General features: G+C 47.7%; 2 protein-coding genes across 2 annotated transcripts; one reads left to right on the forward strand and one right to left on the reverse strand.

The window, feature by feature from the left end:
• Positions 1 to 2,427: 2,427 nt before the first annotated feature.
• On the reverse strand, positions 2,428 to 9,552 carry TRAPPC6A (trafficking protein particle complex subunit 6A). The gene is made up of 6 exons (XM_044306418.1): positions 9,225 to 9,552; positions 7,989 to 8,056; positions 7,615 to 7,732; positions 5,744 to 5,827; positions 5,257 to 5,350; positions 2,428 to 3,412 (listed from the first exon to the last, which is right to left on the reverse strand). The coding sequence occupies exons 1-6, from the start codon at positions 9,303 to 9,305 to the stop codon at positions 3,381 to 3,383; spliced, it is 477 nt and encodes a 158-aa protein (XP_044162353.1). The 5' UTR covers positions 9,306 to 9,552; the 3' UTR covers positions 2,428 to 3,380.
• A 103-nt stretch (positions 9,553 to 9,655) lies between these two features.
• On the forward strand, positions 9,656 to 20,997 carry BLOC1S3 (biogenesis of lysosomal organelles complex 1 subunit 3). The gene is made up of 2 exons (XM_044306416.1): positions 9,656 to 9,806; positions 20,322 to 20,997. The coding sequence occupies exon 2, from the start codon at positions 20,348 to 20,350 to the stop codon at positions 20,900 to 20,902; it is 555 nt and encodes a 184-aa protein (XP_044162351.1). The 5' UTR covers positions 9,656 to 9,806; positions 20,322 to 20,347; the 3' UTR covers positions 20,903 to 20,997.
• The last annotated feature ends 475 nt before the right edge of the window (positions 20,998 to 21,472 follow it).

Raw genomic sequence — 21,472 nt, forward strand, 5'->3', positions numbered from 1 at the left:
TGGTCTGGAGACATGCTTGGCCAGTCCAGCACCTTTACCCTCAGTTTCTTTAGCAAGGCAGTGGTCATCTTGGAGGTGTGTTATCATGTTGGAATATTGCCCTGCAGCCCAGTCTCCGAAGGGAGGGGATCATGCTCTGCTTCAGGATGTCACAGTACATGTTGGCCTACATGGTTCCCTCTATGAACTGTAGCTCCCCACAGCCGGCAGCGCTCATGCAGCCCCAAACCATGACACTCCTACCACCATGCTTGATGTACTCCTCACCTGGTCCCCGCCACACATGCATGACACCATCGGAACCAAATACGTTTAGATTGGATGGAGAGCATCTGTAAACAGCAATTTTCAAGTCTTCCCACAGATTCTCAATGGGATTTAGATCTGGACTTTGGGCCATTCTAACACATGGATATGCTTTGATCTAAAACATTCCATTGTAGCTCTGCCTGTATGGTTATATGTCCTGCTGGAAGTTGAACATCCTTCCCAGTCTTTCGCAGCCTCTACCAGGTTTTCCTCTAGGATTGCCCTGTATTTAGCTCCATCCTTCTTCCCATCAACTCTGATCCCCCTCCCTGAAGAAAAGTATCCCCCTAGCATGATGCTGCTACCACCATGTTTCATGTTGGGGATAGCATGTTCAGGGTGACGTGCAGTCTTAAGGCTCATGCACACGAACAAATTTTTTTTTTGTTATAATTTTTTATAGGTCCGTATGCAAAACCATTCACTTGAAAAAAAACTAATAAAACAAAAACGGAAATTACTCTGTGTGCATTCCTTATCCATATTTCCGTTCCAAAAAAAAAAAAAGTAGAACACGCCCCATTCTTGTCTTGTTTTGTGGACGAGGACAGGCATTGTAACAATGAGCAGTGGATCATGTCACAGCCAAGGAGAAGGCGAGCTTTTATTTTCTGAGAAAAAAAGCCTACCTTCTGCATGGCTGTGACGCTCTCTGTTACAATTGGGTGGCTCACCGCCAGGGAGAAGGAGACGCCCCTTCAGAAACATGGCCGTCTCCTTCTCCCTGTATCGATAGTATGGATTTACATACAAGTCTGGAAAACAGAACGGGGGGCACAACAGGGGGAACGGAGTAGCCCACAGAAAAATAAAATAAATTTGCGATATCATGTTATCAATATGCTCTACACAGGCAGGTATTTATATGGTAATGTCAGAATCGGGGAAAGGTTTATGGGTGTAGCATGAAAACATGTGGAAAAGTTTGAGGGGTATGAATACTTTTTCAAGGCACTGTGTGTGTTTGTGTGTATATTGTGACACAGTGAGCGGTTTGGTCTGGGAAAAGAGGTATTTTCCTCCCGGCATGTGCTGCTAGGCTGATTTACAGCCAGGTAAGGGTCAAATACCGGACCGGATTTTAAATGCTGGTCCAGGTTTTGCCAGCACCTCGCTGTTCTTAGGGAACTTTCACACTAGCGTTATTCTTTTCCGGTATTGAGTTCCACCCTAGGGGCTCAATACCGGAAAAAAACGGATCAGTTTTATCCTAATGCATTCTGAATGGAGAGCAATCCGTTCAGGATGCATCAGTTCTGTCCCTCTTACGTTTTTGGGGCTGGAGAAAATACCGCAGCATGCTGCAGTTTTCTCTCCGGCCTAAAATCCTGAACACTTGCCGGAGTGCCGGATCGGGTATTAATTTCCATTGAAATGCATTAATGCCGGACCGACCCCGGAAGTGTTCCGGCAAAACTGACCCAGTTTTGCGGTCTGCGCATGCGCAGACCTTTAAAAATGAGAAAATAAATAAATACCGGATCCGTTTTCCGGACAACAACCGGAAAGACGGATCCGGTATTGCAATGCATCCAGATCCGTCTCACACATGCATCCGTTTGCGTCCGGATTGCCAGATCCGGCAGGCAGTTCCGGCGACGGAATCCTCTGCCGCAAGTGTGAAAGTACCCTAAAACAGGCAGCTGGGCTCAGAAGCCAGGTCTTTGTGTTGGGATCTGGATGAAGGCTTGCTACCTGTTTGGTGTGAAAACAGGTTGGTGCTGCTATGAGCAAGGACTCGGAGGCAGAATTGCCGCATGGTGTGAATGACCACCAACACCACAAGAGGACTTTGTTTGAATATGACTGCTTGTTGTGTCACTTGCCTAAAGTGTGAATAAAACACTGAACTGTCTGATCCAAAGAACTTGTTGCCTCTATACTGCATCCGCTAATCCTGTCTAACACATATATATATATATAATGTATTTTATCATTTATCAAATGAACAAAAAAATTAATTCAGTGCAATATTCAATGTAAATCCCCTTTAGCATATAAAGAAATGTGCTTATGAGGGGTAGCGAGCAGCTCATGAGGTCGGTTCCCATTAGCTTTCTGTTCTACCTTTAGGAAGGACACTTCTCCAAAGACAAGACCAGATCAGTAAGCAATAGGTTTGTATTAAATTAAACTTTATTAGCAAACCAAGAATTTGGAACGACGATTTACAAAACAGTGCAGGCTCATAAAACTAACAAACAATCACAGTTCAAAGTAGGTAGAAAACAGTAGTAGGTGGCGAGTAGGGATGAGCGAATAGACTGCCGAAGTCTCGCAAGACTTCGTGAAGCAATAACTTCGGCTCATCGGAGCCAATACATTCTAATACTGTACGGGGCTCCTGCTCCGTACAGTATTAGAACAAAGTTTTATGCGACTCGACTTCAGCTGTTTCATCCCTAGTGGTGAGCTATGCCAGGGCACGGAGTAAACTTTACCTAACATCTAACGCAGTCGCCTTCAGGCCTGTGGCTTTCCAACCGTTGTGAACTTACTAAATGAATTTTGCGCTCTATGTTGATGGCAACTGAAGGGTCAGGAGGGCGTTGCCACTCACAATGTCCGGTCTCCACAGAGTCTTCCATGCTTGATTGCCACCCACTTGCACCACGAAAGTAGAGTACCTGCTGCTGTCAAAGCATACTAGGAGTAGTAGTTTCACAACAGCTGGAGAGTCGCAGGCTGCAGACCCCTGATCTATACAATGCACAGTCATAAGCAAACACTACAGTCTTGTGCGTGCTCGATATTGAAGAATCAGAATGCCAGTGTTTCCTGCAGCTGCTCCGATTATGTAACTTGGCAGTGAAGAAGAGGCAAAGTGTAGACAGGATAAAGTAACATTCTTCAGCAGAACAGAGAACTGTGGCGTAATGAAACTAAATGGGCAGAAAAGTGCAATAAAAGATCTACCGAGTGGTCATTTCTGAGGAAGGCTACATGTGGTAACAGCTTATCTGGAGTTCGTGAAACGCATTGCATAGCCAATATTGCTGGTTTCGTCAACCTTTTGTGTTTAGCACTAAACACGGTTCCTGATTTCATAAGAATTCTGGATGTTTTTTTCTTTAGTTCTTGGAGATGACAACATGGAATTTACCTAAAAATGAGAAATAGAAGGTCATTGTTTTTGCCTGTGTTTTACCATAACGGAGGCAAAAGGTATAGGGCTGTGATGGCTAACCTTCGGCAGTCCAGCTTCAAAGATGAACACTTGCTTGGCTGTTCTCAGGACCCCGCTGGGAGATGTCATTTCAACACAGCTGCCGGAGGATAGCCGTCACTGGTCTAGGTGGTCATTTATCAAACTGGTGTAAAGTAGAACTGGTTTAGTTGCCCATAGCAACCAGATTCCTCCTTTCATTTTCCAAAAGAGCTGTCCAAAACGAAAGGTGGAATCTGATTGGTTGCTGTGGGCAACAAGCCAGTTCTACTTTACACCAGTTTGATAAATTACCCCCATAATTTATAATGGATGGAAACAGACCAAAAAAATACATGAAGCTCCTCAAAAGGGAATACATGGGGATATATCTCACTACCATGTGCCAATTGTAATAGTGGTGCACAGCTGAAGGGCATCTGGGTCCCCTTAGGCCCCTTTCAGACGAGCGAGTGTCACACTACATACTCGCAGCGCAGCACCCATCCTGAACTTCCAGCACTGACTGGGTCACATAGCATTATATTGATTTATGATGCTATGTAACCCTTACAGTTCTGGAATGTATTAGATGACACTGATATAGCCGAATGCACACGGCCGTTTTTCACGTCCGTGAGACCACGGGTTGGATTCCTGCTGAGAGCAGGAGCGCACGGCGTCATTGGTTGCTATGACGCCATGCGCTCCCTGCTGCCGCCACAGTACAGTAATACACTGGTATAGATCATACCAGTGTATTACCTTAGTGCGGCGGCAGCAGGGAGCGCACAGCGTCATAGCAACCAATGACGCCGTGGGCTCCTGCTCTCAGCAGGAATCCAGCCCGTGCTTCCACGGACCGCTCACGGCCGTGTGCATTCGGCCTTATACAATACATTCCAGAACTGTAAGGGTTACATACTATCATAAATCAATATAATACTATGCGACCCAGTCAGTGCTGGAAGTTCAGGACGGGTGTTGAGCTGCGAGTCTGGAGCGTGACACCTGTTCCGTCTGAAAGGGGCCTTGGGCACCAGGGCCTGACTGTGCATGCACCTAGACAAAGGTCGGCTTGAAGCCGAGGTATATGCACCTTCTCTCAGTGCGCATGTCTGAACTGCAGGACTGCAAGGAGGTCTTCTGCGTAAGATCTTGCTTGGCCGGGCTCTGACATCAGAAAGACAAGGGGCGGACTGTGAGAGCGACATGGACGGGAAAGAGGGGGCATGACTTATGACTCGCCTTATCCAGTGCAACGCCCCAATGACTTCATGAGCTACCCAGTGATGACGTCAGGTACATTTTCCGAGTCGATTCTTGACATAAAGACAATACTTTTCAGCATAAACAACGCCGGTTTTGAATGATGTGACAGGTTCCCTTTAAGAGAACATGGCTAAAAGCCTTAATTTCACTATGTTCTCTGAATAGATGTATATTTACTACCCATTTATCTATCACAAACCTTAATTACTAAAATGTCAACCATAAAATGACGTCTGTCTGCGGCCGCCATCAGTGGGAGCTCACTGCTGATAATGAACTCAGTAAAGGAGTAAAGTGCTACTGGCAGCTGCATCGATGGCTATGGTTTCTGCTGCTGAAACCCGTACACAAAATCTGCCATGTGAATGAGGCCTAAGGGAAACTCAGCTACGAGCCCTGCAAGGATGTATCATTAACTTATCAGCACAGAATATCAGATCGATATATTTAAAAACTAAATGGAACTTCATGAGTACATTTTAAAGGGTTCCTTCAACAGAGCTGTGCGGTGTATAGAAATAAGAACTTACATGTCGGCATCACAGGAACCTCAGCAGAGACAGTGCAGCTGATTCCTAGATTTGAGAGTCCACCTTTGATGAGTCCACAAGTGTAAGCCAGAAACTGTAAGATAGTGGGCGATACAGTGAGGGTGTGACAAGTCACGTGTTAGGGCTCATGCACACAGCCGTGTCCATTTTTGTGGTCCGCAGATGGCATATCTGCAAAACACGGATACCGGCCGAGAGCCTGCTGCCATTATTTTCCCCTCTTCAGAAATGTCCTATCCTTGTCTGCAAAACGGACAAGTTTCTAAAAAAATTTGTGGGGCTGTTGAACAGACTTACGGATGCGGACAACATATGGGTGTTCTGTCTGTCTTTGGCAAACCCATTTAGATGAATGGGTCCGCACCCGATCCGCAAAAAACACAGCTCGGACGTGGACTGAAACTACGGCCGTGTGCATGAGCTGTTATACAGCATACGTAATCGATGGCTATACTATATACTATACCTTTGGTGCTTCCTCTAGATATTGTTTACTGCAGGAGATCTGAGTCAGAAGCTGGAATCTGTTGTCTTGTAAGACATATGTACCCTACATAAAGAAACACAGACACGTGGAAGAATCAGGTACATTGCATTTGAAGGATTTAGTAATATTCAAATTGTTTAGCTGTTACTATACTGAATACCTTCCCAAACTTATTTATGATGCACTATTGTGCAGGATACATTTATTAGGACAAACAGGACATTTTACATAAAGTTGTTATTATTACACAGGTATTGACATCAGATCACTAGGAGGTACAAGGCCAAATAAAACCGCTAGTATCAGTTTTTTTTTCCAAAAGATGGAATGGGATGAGAAAGTGGAATGATTGCGTGACGGTCTGGTACAAGCAGAGGCAAAACTGCCGCACTTCTGAAATGATTGGGAACAGCAGTTGTTAACCTTTTCAGAGGGTTCAGCATAAGGCCTCATGCATACGGCCGTGCACCACGCATCACGGATGGGGATCCATTCACTTGAATGGATCTGCAATTCCGGAGATGCAGAAAAAGGAGTCACGGAACGGAACACCGGAAGCACTACGGAGTGCTTCCATGAGGTTTCTTTCCGTTATTCTGCACCGCAAATAAATATGACAGGTCATATTTTTTTGCGGTGCGGACAGACCACGGACCCATTCAAGTTGAATGGGTCCAGCCCGCTGTACGGATTTTGCCCGTGCATTGGGGACCGCATTTGCGGTCCCCAATGCACGGAACGGCCGCCCAACGGCTGTGTGCATGAGGCCTAAGACAAAAACAGGGACTGTTAACAGGTTGGAGCGGGCACCACAAAAATGGCAATTACAAAAACAGTGACTGAATGTAATGCATGTGCTGGTAACTGAATACTGCATCAGACTGTTACCTTGGTAAATCTGCACGGATTTGTAGTGCTTCACATAAAAGGGGTCCCAGCAGCCAGTCCCCCGCCGATCTTTTAGTTATCCCTAATCCAGATGTAACTAGGAATAACCCTTTAATCAGGATTCACATCAGATCTCAGCCTCTCAGGTTCCAGTACAATGCAAGTCATTACAAGGTATGAGCAATATTTGGCCAATCACAAAATCACAGTATTAGCCCTGTATGAGGGACTGGCTATACAACACAAAACTATGTGCGACTTGTCTGCAACTTGCACCCAAGGCGCAGGCGAGTCATGTGTTGTGTGACTTCCTTTAAATTTAATGGAGGAAAAGTCACATGCAACTTGTGATACAAAAACCCATGTCTGGATTTTTTTAGACTGTCGCAGCATGTCAGGTGTTGCATTGCGACACCATTGACAAACATTAAATGAAATGTCGCTGTGTAGCCAAACCCATAAAGGAGTTAATGAACCCCTAAAATGCCTCCCCATACACCCGGGCCCCTCACAGAGATTGTACTTACCTGGCTACCGCGAACCCTGCGTCGAGTCTGACGCACGCACAGCCACTGCATCTGCCAACTGAACGGATGAAAACATCCAGTGTCCGGGGGAGGGCAGCCAATAGCAGGCCGCGACAGGAATGAGCCTCTGTAGCATCGCAGGTGAAGCTAGGGAAATGCAGCGGCGGCCATGCAGGAGCCAGAAGCGACGTGGGTGCCCGGAAGCCAGGTAAGTACAAGGTTATTTGCAAGATCACTTTTCTGAGCAATGAGGGCACATGTGAACATAGGACCAACACAGATGCCTTCAGCTGCCAAGTGCACATGTAACAGGTCAGCCAGTGTCATAGGTACAAAACTGCTGACAGATGTGCTTTCATGATTGATCAATTAGAGAATATCAATATCGGGGCTTTTCCAGTTGGACAATACATATAGTACACGGCCCAATTATACCTGATGGTTTGTTCTCAGATTATCAATCTGCTTCTTGAAAACGATGGTCCAAAAGTCTTTACAAATAAATTTAATAGTATCCAGGTCATCCTTGAAAGATGGACTGTCCTTGGTCAGCCTAGAGACCAGAAGAGAAAATTACCACACTGGACGTCGGTATATACCGAAATAAGCTTCCTGCTCCAATCTATTTCCTAAGCAGCAGTGGAAATACGTGTTTTTACAGTGTTCAATGTACTACCCAGCACACCCTAACAGACACCCAGAGTACGCAGACCATCCAGGTGATCGGAATATTCTTGTTCCTTAGGTGCAGGTTTTGCAGAGTAAACATATGAATATACGCCTGAAAGGTAAATGAGTAAAACACTTGCCTTTCAATCAGTCCTTGACCCACACGGAATCCCATCCCTTCCAAGATCCTGATGTGTTTCCCTTGATCCTATAAAAAGAATACGTCATGATGAAAAGACAGAAGACATTAGTGTCATTCTGTCCAACCTGGCAATGGACATCCAAGACAGTCCTGACAAGTTCCGCACAAATTCTGATGTATATAAAGGCTGGCTGACCCGATCACAAAAAGGGATCCAATACAATGGAATTTAGTCCTTCCAATACTATAACGTTCCATAGATAAGGGGGCGCCATATTTCCTGTGGGCCGCTTACTGACCTAGTCCTATTGAAAAATACGCACTGTGAGCTGCGCCAACTAGGCACGTTTATATGGGAGTTGCTATGACATCTGAAAACATTTCTCAACCAAGACTGATCGCTTGTCTGCATCCAGTTTAAAAGGTTCACATTACACAGTTTTTGGATTATGTTTTTTGTTTTTTTTTTAAGAAAAAAAAAAACATTCAAAAATCATAATGATTTTTGGGACATTTTTGCCCTATATTTACTAATGTGAAAGCACCTAGATTTTTGAGTAAATTGAGAAATTAACTGTGCCTAGTCTCAAAGGGTGCGTGGCTTTAAAGGAAGGGGTGTGTGCCAGGGTTACACGGCAAAACCTGTCACGGCCAGGATCGGTGATCCCATAGAAAGGCATGGGATCACCGCGGCAGGTTAAAAAACCGTGTAGCCCTAGCCTTAAAAGAGTTGTCTCACTTCAGCAAACGGCATCTATCATGTAGACAAGGTGAAAACAAGGCACTCACTAATGTATTGTGATTGGCCATTATGTCTCCTTTGCTTTTTTTTCCATCACATTATACACTGCTCACATCCAGGGATTACGACCACCTACAATCCAGCAGCGGTGGTCGTGCTTGCACACTATAAGAAAAGGCGCTGGCCTCTCTGGTAACCGGGACTGTGGGAGTCCAGATAGTCTAGTGCTTTTTTCCAATAGTGTGCAAGTGTGCAAGCGTGGCCACCGCTGCCGAATTGCAGGGTGGTCGTAACCATAGAAACGAGCAGTGTATAATGTGATGGAGAAATGAATCCAGCCGGCAAAGGAGGCAATATGGACAATCCCAATACATTAGTAAGTGTCTCGTATTAACTTTCTCTACATGATAAAGCCTATTTGCTGAGGAGAGAAAACCCCCGTAAAGCTTATGACGTGCTGTTCCCCTGCTGCGGACGCCGTCGCTGCCTTACCTCATCATCCTGCCCAGCGCTCTTATGAGCATGAGAGATCATCTCCACATGTAACAGTGCGAATAAGGTCTCGTCCGCCATCGTAAGCCTCCCAGGAGGTTCACTGTCTCATTAGCCGTCACCTCCTTATGTCAGCACTCTCTGTCCTGGGCTATCTGACCACATTATCATCAGTGTAACATATGGCAGAAAGGTGCTTAATTATATATATATGTTTTCAATAAAACTTTCCCATATAAATGACCACACCCGGGGCTTTAGAACAGACCGTATCCCCACAGGAGTCTGTGACGGGTAAAGATGACAGGGGAGCAACAAATTCTCTCCAATTCCCTTCTTCCGGGTTACACAAACTGATCTTCCGGTTCTGGGTGTAACGTCATGGTTAGGCGATGCCCCACTTCCGGCGCGGTGGGAAAGCCTTCATTCCCCACTTCCGGTAACGTGACCTCTCACCTGCCTGAAGGGCAGTGACTAAATCGCATGCTCCACGGCCTGTGACAGTGTCACGTGACATTGTACAATCACGTGGCTGTGTAGCGTCTGATCTGCTCTTGTGTGGCGTTACCCGGGATCTGCCAGGTGAGGGTGTGGTCCCCATGATGGCTCTTCCTCTTACCCCCTTATAGCTTTGCATTGAGCGCTTCCTGTGTTTTTTCTCTGATCTATGAAACGGCTTTTCTGTTTGTGAAAGGTCGTTACCATTAGAGCAGTTATGGCCCTAGTGCTGGGACCCCCACATATCACAGGACTAGGGGCCCTGTACTCTACAGGTGTCCAATTCTAACCTTGTGTGAACAGGAGCCTAACCATTCTTTTAGAATAAAGTTTGGCATTGTTATACAGACGTCATAGGCTGTGATCGGTGGGGGTGCTGAACCCCCCCCCCCCCCTTCCCCTCCTTCAAGTGCTAAAACATGGAGGCATGCCTCAATAAGCTTCAGGCAATGATGAGAGTTGTAGTTTTGAAATAGTTGGGGACCACTGTGCTAGCTGAAGACGGTTCATTAGAAAGTCTAGAAGCCCGCCTGCAGCTAGCAAGGAATGTTCCTCCTCGATTTAGCGATCTCTGGGGTGTCGCCCCCGCCACCTTCAATACTTTTGACATGGCAAAAGTTTTTGATACAACAGTTACTCTTTAAATGAACAGATTGGCTTTCCTATTTCTTTTATAGCAGCACCGTGAAAAGTATGGCTCTCCAGCTATGGTAAAACTCAGGGGCGTACCTAGAGCATTTGGCACCCGGGGCGAACCCTTTGTTTGGCACCCCCCCCCCCCCCAAGAAAGTTAAGAAAACATGCACAAACTTTTTTCAATGTTTTCAATAATATTTATTACAAAACATTCAGACATCCGCATGTGTTTTGCGGATCCGATCCATGTATCAGTGGATCCGTAAAAATCATACGGACGTCTGAATGGAGCCTTACAGGGGGGTGATCGATGACGGAGGTGATCAGGAAGTCTATATGGGTGATCACCCCCCTGTCATTGATCACCCCCCTGTAAGGCTCCATTCAGACATCCGCATGTGTTTTGCGGATCCGATCCATGTATCAGTGGATCCGTAAAAATCATACGGACCTCTGAATGGAGCCTTACACGGGGGTGATCAATGGTTCATAAGGGGCATCTCCTCTCCTACATAGCGCCACATACCTCTTACATCCAGTGATGTCACCTTTGATGTAGACGTTCTCTTTCCTCATCTTCTCCATTCAGACCAGACCGCCATGATGATTTTTCTGCCATCTCCCGTCTCTGCAGAGATTGAGAAACAGACATTAGTTTCCTGCCACCCCCAATACTATACTGCAGAAACAGTCCCCCTGGAAATACTACTATAGTGCCCTAGTAATCATGTTCCTCATAGCCCCCAGTAGTAGTAAAGCTCCCCATAGTACCCCCTAGTAGTACTAATTTTCCCTATAATATGACAGTACATGAAATACCCCCGCTTAGTGCCCGCAGTTGAGCTAATGTCCCCATAATGTATGCCAGTATAAAATACCCCTATATAGTGCCCCAGTAAATGCCCTCATACTGCTCCTCTCCCCCTTCCCCATAGTGTCCCCCATAATATGCCAGTAAAAAAATGCCCCTTAGTGCCCCCAGCAGATGCCCCCTATAGTGCTCCTCCCCCACAATGTACCAGTAAAAAAATGCCCCTTCTTAGTGCCACCATATGCCTCAATAGTGCTCCACTCCCCCATAGTGCCGCTCTCCCCTATAGTGCCTCCCATAATGTGCCAGTAAAAAATGCCCCCTTAGTGCCACCAAATGCCAGTGCCCCCCATAATGTTCCAATACAAAAGACCACTTTAGAGCCCCCACTTCCACATAGTGCCCCCAAATAATGCCCCTATAGTAACACCAGATGCCCCATAGTGCTGCTCTCCCCTATAGTGCCCCCCAGAATGTGCCAATAATTAAAAAAAAAGCCCACAGATACCCCCATAGTGCTCCTCTCCCCCATGGTGCCCCCCCATAATGTGCCAGTAAGAAATGCCCCCATAGTGCCAGCTCCCCCCCCATAGTGCCAGCTCCCCCCCCATAGTGCCAGCTCCCCCCCCCATAGTGCCAGCTCCCCCCCCCATAGTGCCAGCTCCCCCCCCCATAGTGCCAGCTCCCCCCCCCCATAGTGCCAGCTCCCCCCCCATAGTGCCAGCTCCCCCCCCATAGTGCCAGCTCCCCCCCCATAGTGCCAGCTCCCCCCCCCATAGTGCCAGCTCCCCCCCCCATAGTGCCAGCTCCCCCCCCCATAGTGCCAGCTCCCCCCCCCCCATAGTGCCAGCTCCCCCCTATAGTGCCAGCTCCCCCCTATAGTGCCGGCTCCCTCTATAGTGTCGGCTCCCCCCATAGTGCCAGTTCCCCCATAGTGCCAGATCTCCCCCCATAGTGCCAGATCTCCCCCCATAGTGCCAGATCTCCCCCCATAGTGCCAGATCTCCCCCCATAGTGCCAGATCTCCCCCTATAGTGCTAGCTCCCCCTATAGTGCCCCCCCATAGTGCCCCTCCATAGTGCTAGTTCCCCCATAGTGCCAGCTCCCCCCCTCCCCATAGTGCCAGATCTCCCCCCATAGTGCCAGCCCCCCCCCCCCCCTGCAAAGAGGGAAAAAAAAAAACAAAAAAACTAATACTTACCTCCATCAGCTCAGCAGCGATGCAAGCCTTTTCTGGCCTGTGTCCCTGCTGTGTGCTGCCGGGCTCAGGCGTCGCGATGATAATGACATCATCGCTGCCTGAGCCGGCCTCTGATAGGCTGCAGGCATTAGTGCCTGCGGCCTATCAGAAGAACAGGGGAGGGACACGCCTCTCCCTCCCCTGCCCCACAGCACACAGCACGGCCGCAATTACATCCAGGGCCGCGCCGCCTGTGGCGATCGGCGGTGCGGCCCTGAAGAATAAAAAATAATTATTTTTTTTTTAAAGACAGGCGGCCTGGCACCCCCCTTGTGAGTGGCACCCGGGGCGGCCCGCCCCCCCCTTGGTATGCCACTGGTAAAACTACAACTCCTAGCATGCTGCATTGGGACGGTGGGAGGCGACGCCCTCAGTCGGAGCGGTGGGAGGAGGCGGCCGCAGTCGAAGCGGTGGAAGGAGGAGGCTGCTGTTGGGGCGGTGGGAGGAGGCGGCTACAGCTGAAGTATGTGGAGAAGTCTAATACAAACCTCTAAATAGCAGGGGAGGAGAGACTCAGCGTGGAGCAGTGCTGGCTGAAAACAGAATAATCAAAATAATTGGCATGTCGATTAATCGGGCTGCATTTTGATTTAGTTTTTTCCAGATTCATTGCCCTGCCCTAGTATACAGTGAAATTTGTCGTGGGAACGGGCAGGGGGTTGACTTCTGATTTAGGTTACTGGCGTTTTGGCTTTCCGTTTGTGAGATCCGTTCAGGGCTCTCACAAGCAGTCAAAAACGGATCAGTTTTGCCCTAATGCATTCTGAATGGAAAAGGATCCGCTCAGAATGCATCAGTTTGCCTCCGATCAGTCTCCATTCCGCTCTGGAGGCGGACACCAAAACGCTGCTTGCAGCGTGACGAAACTGAGCCAAATGGATCCGTATTCACTGACACAATAGAAAACGTATCTGTCCTCCATTGACTTTCAATGGTGTCCAAGACGGATCCGTCTTGGCTATGTTAAAGATAATATAAACAGATCCGTTCTGAACGGATACAGATGGATCCGCACAAAACGCGAGTGTGAAAGTAGCCTTAGATGGCAGCTCTTTTCTTTGTGTTATACATCTACAGTGCCTTGTAAAAGTATCCCCCCCCCATAGTGCCAGCTCCCCCCCCCCATAGTGCCAGCTCCCCCCCCCCATAGTGCCAGCTCCCCCCCCCATAGTGCCAGCTCCCCCCCCATAGTGCCAGCTCCCCCCCCATAGTGCCAGCTCCCCCCCCATAGTGCCAGCTCCCCCCCCATAGTGCCAGCTCCCCCCCCCATAGTGCCAGCTCCCCCCCCCATAGTGCCAGCTCCCCCCCCCCATAGTGCCAGCTCCCCCCTATAGTGCCAGCTCCCCCCTATAGTGCCGGCTCCCTCTATAGTGTCGGCTCCCCCCATAGTGCCAGTTCCCCCATAGTGCCAGATCTCCCCCCATAGTGCCAGATCTCCCCCCATAGTGCCAGATCTCCCCCCATAGTGCCAGATCTCCCCCTATAGTGCTAGCTCCCCCTATAGTGCCCCCCCATAGTGCCCCTCCATAGTGCTAGTTCCCCCATAGTGCCAGCTCCCCCCCTCCCCATAGTGCCAGATCTCCCCCCATAGTGCCAGCCCCCCCCCCCCCTGCAAAGAGGGAAAAAAAAAACAAAAAAACTAATACTTACCTCCATCAGCTCAGCAGCGATGCAAGCCTTTTCTGGCCTGTGTCCCTGCTGTGTGCTGCCGGGCTCAGGCGTCGCGATGATAATGACATCATCGCTGCCTGAGCCGGCCTCTGATAGGCTGCAGGCATTAGTGCCTGCGGCCTATCAGAAGAACAGGGGAGGGACACGCCTCTCCCTCCCCTGCCCCACAGCACACAGCACGGCCGCAATTACATCCAGGGCCGCGCCGCCTGTGGCGATCGGCGGTGCGGCCCTGAAGAATAAAAAATAATTATTTTTTTTTTAAAGACAGGCGGCCTGGCACCCCCCTTGTGAGTGGCACCCGGGGCGGCCCGCCCCCCCCTTGGTATGCCACTGGTAAAACTACAACTCCTAGCATGCTGCATTGGGACGGTGGGAGGCGACGCCCTCAGTCGGAGCGGTGGGAGGAGGCGGCCGCAGTCGAAGCGGTGGAAGGAGGAGGCTGCTGTTGGGGCGGTGGGAGGAGGCGGCTACAGCTGAAGTATGTGGAGAAGTCTAATACAAACCTCTAAATAGCAGGGGAGGAGAGACTCAGCGTGGAGCAGTGCTGGCTGAAAACAGAATAATCAAAATAATTGGCATGTCGATTAATCGGGCTGCATTTTGATTTAGTTTTTTCCAGATTCATTGCCCTGCCCTAGTATACAGTGAAATTTGTCGTGGGAACGGGCAGGGGGTTGACTTCTGATTTAGGTTACTGGCGTTTTGGCTTTCCGTTTGTGAGATCCGTTCAGGGCTCTCACAAGCAGTCAAAAACGGATCAGTTTTGCCCTAATGCATTCTGAATGGAAAAGGATCCGCTCAGAATGCATCAGTTTGCCTCCGATCAGTCTCCATTCCGCTCTGGAGGCGGACACCAAAACGCTGCTTGCAGCGTGACGAAACTGAGCCAAATGGATCCGTATTCACTGACACAATAGAAAACGTATCTGTCCTCCATTGACTTTCAATGGTGTCCAAGACGGATCCGTCTTGGCTATGTTAAAGATAATATAAACAGATCCGTTCTGAACGGATACAGATGGATCCGCACAAAACGCGAGTGTGAAAGTAGCCTTAGATGGCAGCTCTTTTCTTTGTGTTATACATCTACAGTGCCTTGTAAAAGTATCCCCCCCCCCCCCCCCCTGACTTTTTTCGTATTTTGGTGCCTCACAACCTGCAATGAACATGGATTGTTTGAGGATTTGCATCATGTAATTTACAGAACGTGCCGACAACATGGAAGATGTTTATTTATTTATTGTGAAGCAAACAACAAATAGGACAAAATAACAGAAAAAGTAAATGTGCATAAATATTCACCCCCTAAAGTCAGTACTTTGTAGAACCACCTTTTGCGGCAATCACAGCTCCAAGTTGCTTTGGATAAGTCTCTATGAGCTGCCACATCTTACCACTGGGATTTCTGCCCATTACTCCTTGCAGAACTGCTCCAGCTCCTGTGGGGATGGGGTTCTTTGGGTGATGTGATGTGTTGGGTTTGCGCCAGACATAGCGTTTTCTTTGTCCGGAAAGTTACATTTTAGTCTCATCAGACCGGAGCACCTTCCTCCATACATTATGGGAGTCTCCCATGTACATTTTTTTTTAACAAACTCACAACGTGCCTTTTTCTTTTTAGCTGAAAGTAATGTCTTTCTTCTGGCCACTCTGCCATAAAGCCCAACTCTATGGAGCGTTCGGCTTATTGTCATCCTATGTACAGATACTCCAGTCTCTGCTGTGGAACTCTGCAGCTCCTCCAGGGTTACCTTAGGTCTCTGTGCTGCCTCTCTGATTAATGCCCTCCTTGCCCGGTCCGTGAGTTTTGGTGGGCGGCCGTCTCTTGGCAGGTTTGCTGTTGTGCCATGTTCTTTCCATTTGGTTATGACAGATTTGATGGTGCTCCCAGGGATCATCAAAGATCTGGATATTTTTTTAAAACCTAACCCTGACTTGTACTTCTCAACAACATTGTCCCTTACTTGTTTGGAGAGTTCCTTGGTCTTCATGGCAGTTTTTGGTTAGTGATGCCTCTTGCTTAGGTGTTGCAACCTCTGGGGCCTTAAAAAAAAAAAAAAAAGTGTGTATATGTAATGACAGATCATGTGACACTTAGATTGCACATAGGTAGATATTATTTCACTAATTATGTGACTTCCGAAGGTAATTGGTTGCACCAGAGCTTTTTATGGGCTTCCTAACAAAGGGGGTGAATACTAGGGATCGACCGATATTGATTTTTTAGGACCGATACCGATAATTTGTGAACTTTCAGGCCGATAGCCGATAATTTATACCGATATTCTGGGAATTTTCATTTTTGAATAAAAATTCCCACAAATCTGCTGAAAATTAATGTTTATTGTTAATGTGTATTTATTTTTTTTGTAAATCTTTCTTTTTCATTTATATTTAATATTTTGGTGTTTTTATTATTTTTTTTGTAACTTTTTTTTTTAAACTAGCTTTTAGCCCCCTTAGGGACTAGAACCCTTGTCCTATTCCCCCTGATAGAGATCTATCAGGGTGAATAGGAGCTCACACTGTCCCTGCTGCTGTGTGCTTTGTGCACACAGCAGCATGGAGCTTATCATGGCAGCCAGGGCTTCAATAGCGTCCTGGCTGCCATGGCAACCGATCGGAGCCCCAGCATTACACTGCTGGGGCTCCGATCGGAGGAGCAAGGGAGAGGGAATCCTGTGGGGGGGCGCACTGCGACTGGGGTGGGGGGGCCCTATGCGCCACCACTGCTTAATACTGGGGGGGAGGGGGGGCGCACTGCGCCACCAATGCTTAATACTGGGGGGGCTTGGGGGGGAGGCGCACTGCGCCACCAATGCTTAATACTGGGGGGGGGGGGGGCGCACTGCGCCACCAATGTCTGATACTGGGGGGCTTGGGGGGGCGCACTGCGCCACCAATGAAGCTTAATCTCACATTTATTCATATACAGGAGGCGGGAGCTGCAGGATCACATAGCCGGCTCCCGACCTCTATCAGCTGTAGCTGCGATCCGCGGCACCTGAGGAGTTAACTACCGCAGATCGCAGCTACAGCTCATAGAGGTCGGGAGCCGGCTATGTGATTCTGCAGCTCCCGCCTCCTGTATATGAATGAATGATAGATTAATCTTCATTGGTGGAGCAGTGGCCATAGCTCCTCCCCTCCTCCTGTCCCCTGTCCTTACATTGGCAGCAGCGGCAGGAGCAGCACAGGGGGAGGAGACACTGCTCCTTCTCCCCTGTGCTGCTAAGGGGAACACGGAGAGCGCCAACAGCAGCGAGATCTGTGTTCCCCATACACTATCGGAATATCGGCAAAATAGATGCCGATACCGATAGTGTTCAAAATCCTGAATATCGGCCGATAATATCGGTAAATCCGATAATCGGTCGATCCCTAGTGAATACATACGCACATGCCAATTTTCTGTTTTCTATTTCTGAACAATAGTTTTATTTCTATATTTTTATCATTTCACTTCACTAACTTAGACTATTGTGTTCTGATCCATCACATGAAATTCAGGTTAACAAAACATTGAACTTAAATCTGTAATGTACCAAAATACAAAAAAAGTCAAGGGGGGTGAATACTTTGGCAAGGCACTGTATGTAACACCAAAAACTGCCTCCAAAGCAGTAGTACCCAGGGTACCTCAATATACGTGTACAAAACCTAAAAAAAAACTGTCCCCACAAAGAACAGAGGCAACACACTTAAAGGGGTTCTTAGGATAGGTCATCAGTATCTGATCGGTGGGGGTCTGACAGCTGGGACCTCCGCCGATCAGCTGTTCGAGAAGGCACCGGAACTTGCAGTAGATCTGCGGGCTTCTCACAGCTTTCCCTAGGGAAAGGGAATGTGGATCCCGAAGGACACAACACCTTGACGCTAGGGCTGCAGTAAACTAATATTTTTGTAATCGAGTATTCTATCGATTTATATTTCTCGATTCATCGAGTAATCTAATAAGAAAAAGCTACTTAAAATAACGTACGTAATTAGGCATGTATAAAGTTATTGGTTTGAAGGGGTTAATGGAAACACCTTGGCATTAGGTATGTATAAAGGTATTGGTTTGGAGGGGTTAATGGAAGCACCTTGGCATTAGGCATGTATAAAGTTATTGGTTTGAAGGGGTTAATAACTTTATACATGCCTAATGCCAAGGTGCTTCCATTAACCCCTCCAAACCCAATGGGCATGTATAAAGTTATTGGTTTGAAGAGGTGAATGAAAGCACCTTGGAGGTGCCTTCATTAACCCCTCTCTAAACCAATAACTTTATACATGCCAAGGTGGTGCCTGCAGCCTCCATTAACCACTCTCTCTCCATCTGCCTGCCCCCAGCCTCTGATCTGCCTCCCCCCAGCCTCTGATCTGCCTCCCCCCAGCCTCTGATCTGCCCCCTCTGGTAACGCAACCCCCCCCCCCCTCCCCAGTATCAATCATTGGTGGCAGTGGCCACAGGGTCCCCCTCCTCCCCCCCATCATTGGTGGCAGTTTGCAGTTCCGATCGGAGCCCCAGCAGTGTAATGCTGGGGCTCCGATCGGTTACCATGGCAGCCAGGAGTCACGCTACTGAAGTCCTGGCTGCCATGGTATGTTAGTGAGCAGAGAGCAGCGCATTATACTCACGTGCGCTGTGGCCGCCGGTCGCTCCTTCTCATAGGTCTGTGCGGCGCATTGCTATTGCTGTAAGCATTAGCAATCCGCCACACAGACAGAAGAAGAAGCGACCGGCGGCCACAGCGCACGTGAGTATAATGCGCTGCTCTCTGCTCACTAACATACCATGGCAGCCAGGACTTCAGTAGCATGACTCCTGGCTGCCATGGTAACCGATCGGAACTGCAAACTGCCACCAATGATGGGGGGGGGGGGGAGGGGGACCCTGTGGGATATGGCCGGCACATTCATTGGTGGCGCACTGGCCACAGTCCCTCCCCTCCTCCTCCTCCTACTCTGTCCTCATTGGTTTTCAGCGGCAGCCGCGCACAGTGGGGAGGGAGAGACTCCCTTCTCCTCCTCTGTGCCGGCCGGCTCAGTCCTGCCTCTCTGGCCTCCGGAGGACACGGAAGCGGTGAGTGAGACGCTTAATTTCACTCCCGCTCCGTGATCATGTGATGTAACGATTACTCGATGCAGGGAAACTGCATCGATGAATTTTTTGACTCGATTTAATCGAGTTATTCGAATAATCGTTTCAGCCCTACTTGACGCTTGTTTTGCTGCGATGAGCTTCGTCAGGTCAAATGACAAGTGGAGAGCGCGTTATACAAAAAGCCTAAATGTATAGGCCCATAAACGTAGTGAGTAGAAATAATTCTACCCATATCATGCCCTTATAATGCAAAAAATACAGCCCCCTTCTATTCCATATGGTTATTCTGTTCTATTAGGCGTTGTGTGGGTTTTTAGGATGTCGTACTTGGCACAGCATTTCTATGAGTATTGTTTCTGTGTCTTGATGTGATCCTCATGATTATTTATTGTGGTATAATATAACTTTTTTTCTTGAAACAAAATTTTATTTTATATATTTTTTTTATATACATAAAGGGTGTTGTGAGGACTGCTTTGGTAGGTTTTGTACACGTGTTGTATGAGCTGCAGGCACATGTATTACTATTCGTTGGTTCCCATTGCTGGCGGCTGTCAGTATATTCAGTTAGTCTCTTCAGCTATAGACTTAGCACTGGCTGAGCTCCCCTGAAGCCTCAACACATTCAGTTGGGTTGGGTCTTCAACCCTTGAATGTTTTTAGGGAATGTCACTAAGGCCTCATGCAGTCAACCTTGTCCGAACCACAGAATAGGGGATGACTATTATATTGTTGGGGTTTCTACTACTGGGACCACCACCAATCATGAGACCGGGCCCCTATAACTATCTGGGCTAACCCACAATGAATGGAACGGTTGGCCGAGCATCTCTACGGGAGTTCTGGAGACAGCAGAGTACAGACTTTTCCCAGAACCACAGAGATAAATGGGGCAGCAGTGTGCATACCCAACCTGGCCCATCGTTCATTTTGGAGAGCCAGAGGGGTACAGGGTCCCCTTTCTCATGATCGGTGAGGGTTACAGCAGTAGGACCCACACTGATCTAATAGTTAGGACCTATTCTGTGGATGGATAACTTCTCACAACTGGAAAACCCCTTTAAAATGTCTGTCATCTATGGCATCTCTAAGGTATGTGTTCTCATCAAGTTTTTTTATGTATGTTTTAAAAGATCCTTGTTCTTTTAGTTCTCAGCTGGTTGGATGATCTAGAGATGTCTTCTCAAGGATTTCAAACAGTCATAAAGGGGGAAGCTTCTGAGACCGATGATGAAGAAGAGATGTATGTGACTTCTGTCCCCGCTAGGTCGTTCTCTGGTACATGCGGTGTAAAAATCCAAGGAGAAGCTTCAGAGACTGACGAAGACGATGATGAAGGTATTGGGAAAAATAAGGCTCCTTCCAAGAGTTTAGAGGAGGACCTTCCTCCTCTAGTAGTCATCAGAAATGACGGAGGAGGTTCTCCAGTTGGCTTTGAAGAAAAGCCTATAGTCAATATACAGCAGCCTGGACGCTACAGCACATTACTGCAGCAAAAACTCTTGGAAAGCAATGCTCGTCTTTACCATGACGTCAACAACACCATCCGGCAAGTCTACCATACGACCACAAACGAGATCCGGACGCTGACCGGTCAACTGAGCAACTCCCAGAATGGGATCATTAATGCGTCCCACAACATTCGACTCGCCCTGGAGGACTTGAAAGGGGTGTCTGAGAAGATCGACATAATAACCAGCTGTAATTTACTTCCCGATATAAAGATCTAAGGACTTAAAGGGCTTCTGTCACTCCACTAAACTTTTTTTTTGTCTCCTTAAAATCCTTATGCTGCAATTTCTCAATATATATAGCTATTACTCTGTTTGGTTCAGTAGTTATATAAAAAAAAACTGACTTTTATAATATGCAAATTACCTCTCTAGCAGCCGCATCCTCCATTCATAATGACGCCCCCTCTCACGCTTTAGGGCCCCTAAAATGCCAGGGCAGTATAAATACCCCACATGTGACCCCATTTTGGAAAGAAGACACCCCAAGGTATTCAATGAGGGGCATGGCGAGTTCATAGAATTTTTTTTTTTTTTTTTGGCACAAGTTTTTTTTTTTTTTTTTTCTCACAAAGTCTCCCTTTCCGCTAACTTGGGACAAAAATTTCAATCTTTCATGGACTCAATATGCCCCTCAGCGAATACCTTGGGGTGTCTTCTTTCCAAAATGGGGTCATTTGTGGGGTGTTTGTACTGCCCTGGTATTTGAGGGTCTTCGCAATCATTACATGTATGGCCAGCATTAGGAGTTTCTGCTATTCTCCTTATATTGAGCATACAGGTAATGAG

Source organism: Bufo gargarizans, chromosome 9, assembly GCF_014858855.1.
Source record: "Bufo gargarizans isolate SCDJY-AF-19 chromosome 9, ASM1485885v1, whole genome shotgun sequence".
Classification (NCBI taxonomy): Eukaryota; Metazoa; Chordata; class Amphibia; order Anura; family Bufonidae; genus Bufo; species Bufo gargarizans.